This window comes from Ceratotherium simum, chromosome 13, assembly GCF_057802395.1.
Source record: "Ceratotherium simum simum isolate JZ-2026a chromosome 13, ASM5780239v1, whole genome shotgun sequence".
Lineage (NCBI taxonomy): Eukaryota > Metazoa > Chordata > Mammalia > Perissodactyla > Rhinocerotidae > Ceratotherium > Ceratotherium simum.
In genome coordinates this window covers 25,585,955-25,587,706 of record NC_141912.1, presented here as the reverse complement: position 1 = coordinate 25,587,706, position 1,752 = coordinate 25,585,955, and the positions used below count along the sequence as shown (strand labels likewise).

General features: G+C 40.1%; 1 protein-coding gene across 1 annotated transcript; it reads left to right on the top strand.

Annotated features, from left to right (window-relative positions):
• Window positions 1-286: 286 nt before the first annotated feature.
• Window positions 287-1,259, top strand: LOC101403028 (olfactory receptor 2M3-like). Its single transcript, XM_004443204.2, has one exon. It carries the CDS (start codon window positions 294-296, stop codon window positions 1,257-1,259), a length of 966 nt encoding a protein of 321 aa, XP_004443261.2. The 5' UTR covers window positions 287-293.
• The last annotated feature ends 493 nt before the right edge of the window (window positions 1,260-1,752 follow it).

Sequence of the window (1,752 nt, the reverse complement as noted above, 5' to 3'; positions counted from 1 at the left end):
CTGTCCAGATGCTGTGGTTTGCATTTGATATCTTGTTTAACAACCACAACTCAATTAAAAAGTCATTTCTGCTTTGTAAAGGAAGTAAAATGAAGCACTTAGAAATAACTTGTCAGAGGATGTGCAAGTTTGTAAGTGGTGGAGCTTGAGTGTGATTAATGCTACCCCACTGCAAAGTCTCTGCTCATCCTTTCCACAGTCTTGTCCATATCATGTATGTTGATACCAGAGTACAAACATCAAGTAGATAGGGAATAAATAGCTACCCGTATGTTTAACTTTTATAACTTCTTATGGTTCTAGATAAAGTATGCATCATGGAGAATCAGACATTTAGCTCTGACTTCATCCTGATGGGAATCTTCAGTCAAACTCCCACTCATATCTTCCTCTTCTCTCTGGTCCTGGGCATCTTCACAGTGGCACTCTTGGCAAACACTCTCATGGTTCTCCTCATCTACCTGGATACCCGGCTCCACACCCCCATGTACTTCCTCCTCAGCCAACTCTCCCTCATGGACCTCATGCTCATCTGCACCACTGTACCCAAAATGGCCTGCAACTACTTATCTGGAAGGCGGTCCATTTCTGTCGCAGGATGTGAAGCCCAGATTTTCTTCTCTGTGTCCCTCTTTGGTGCCGAATCCTTCCTGTTGGCTGTCATGGCCTATGACCGCTATGTTGCCATTTGCTACCCTCTGCAGTACCCCAATCTGATGAACTGGAAAATTTCTGGACTCCTGGTTGCCTCTTCATGGATCCTTGGTTCCTTTGATGGGATTGTTGATGTAGCTGCTACTTTGTCCTTCTCCTATTGTGGCTCCCGAGAAATAGCCCAGTTCTTTTGTGATGTGTCTGCACTCCTAAGTCTCTCGTGCACTGATAGATCCACATTTGAAACACTTGTTTTTGTCTGTTGTGTATTAATGCTTCTGTTCCCTTTATTACTCATCGTTATCTCCTACACTCGTGTAATTGTGGCTGTCCTTCGCATGAGTTCTGGGGAGGGTCGGCACAAGGCTTTCACGACCTGTACTTCACATCTTCTTGTTGTCGGGATGTATTATGGAGCAGCTATGTTCATATATATGTGGCCCACTTCTAACCGCTCCCCAACCCAAGACAAGATGGTATCGTCCTTCTACACCATTCTCACCCCCATGCTGAATCCCCTTATCTACAGCTTCCGCAACAAAGACGTGGCCAAAGCATTCAGTAAGGTACTAGAGAAGGGGAAATCTAGAGAACAAATTGGATAATGGTCAACAGGGGTTTTTTTTTTGTATTTTTTTTCTCCCATAACTCCTCTCTCTATATGACATGTTCATTTATTAAAATAAAAACAAACATGATTTAGCAGTAAATGTATAGACCATTTTCCCAAGGTATTTATAGGCATTAGAATTGACAGACTCTGGGTACACAAGCAGTTGATTGTTATACTTTGCATTCATTTTATATTCATTTGGCTTTAAGCATAAATCAATTAAAGTTCTTGAAAACTGAAAAAGTAAGTTAATAAACAGATACACCTTGGTTTATAGAACTAAATAATAAATAAAACTACGTTAATTACTTTTTTCTTATTTTCAAAGCCCAGAGTCTTATTAAACTGCTTATCTTATGACTTATGTTCTGAGTTAAATACTACTCTTGGCTAACTTACTTTGTTATTAGTTCATTATAAATAAACAGCCAAACCAGAGAGTCACAGATATTTTCTCATTTACCAAAAAGCTGGTCCTATAATTA

Bases quoted from the DNA above. Each gene is read 5' to 3' on its own strand.
- LOC101403028 (XM_004443204.2), top strand. From the start codon at position 294: ATGGTTCTAGATAAAGTATGCATCATGGAGAATCAGACATTTAGCTCT.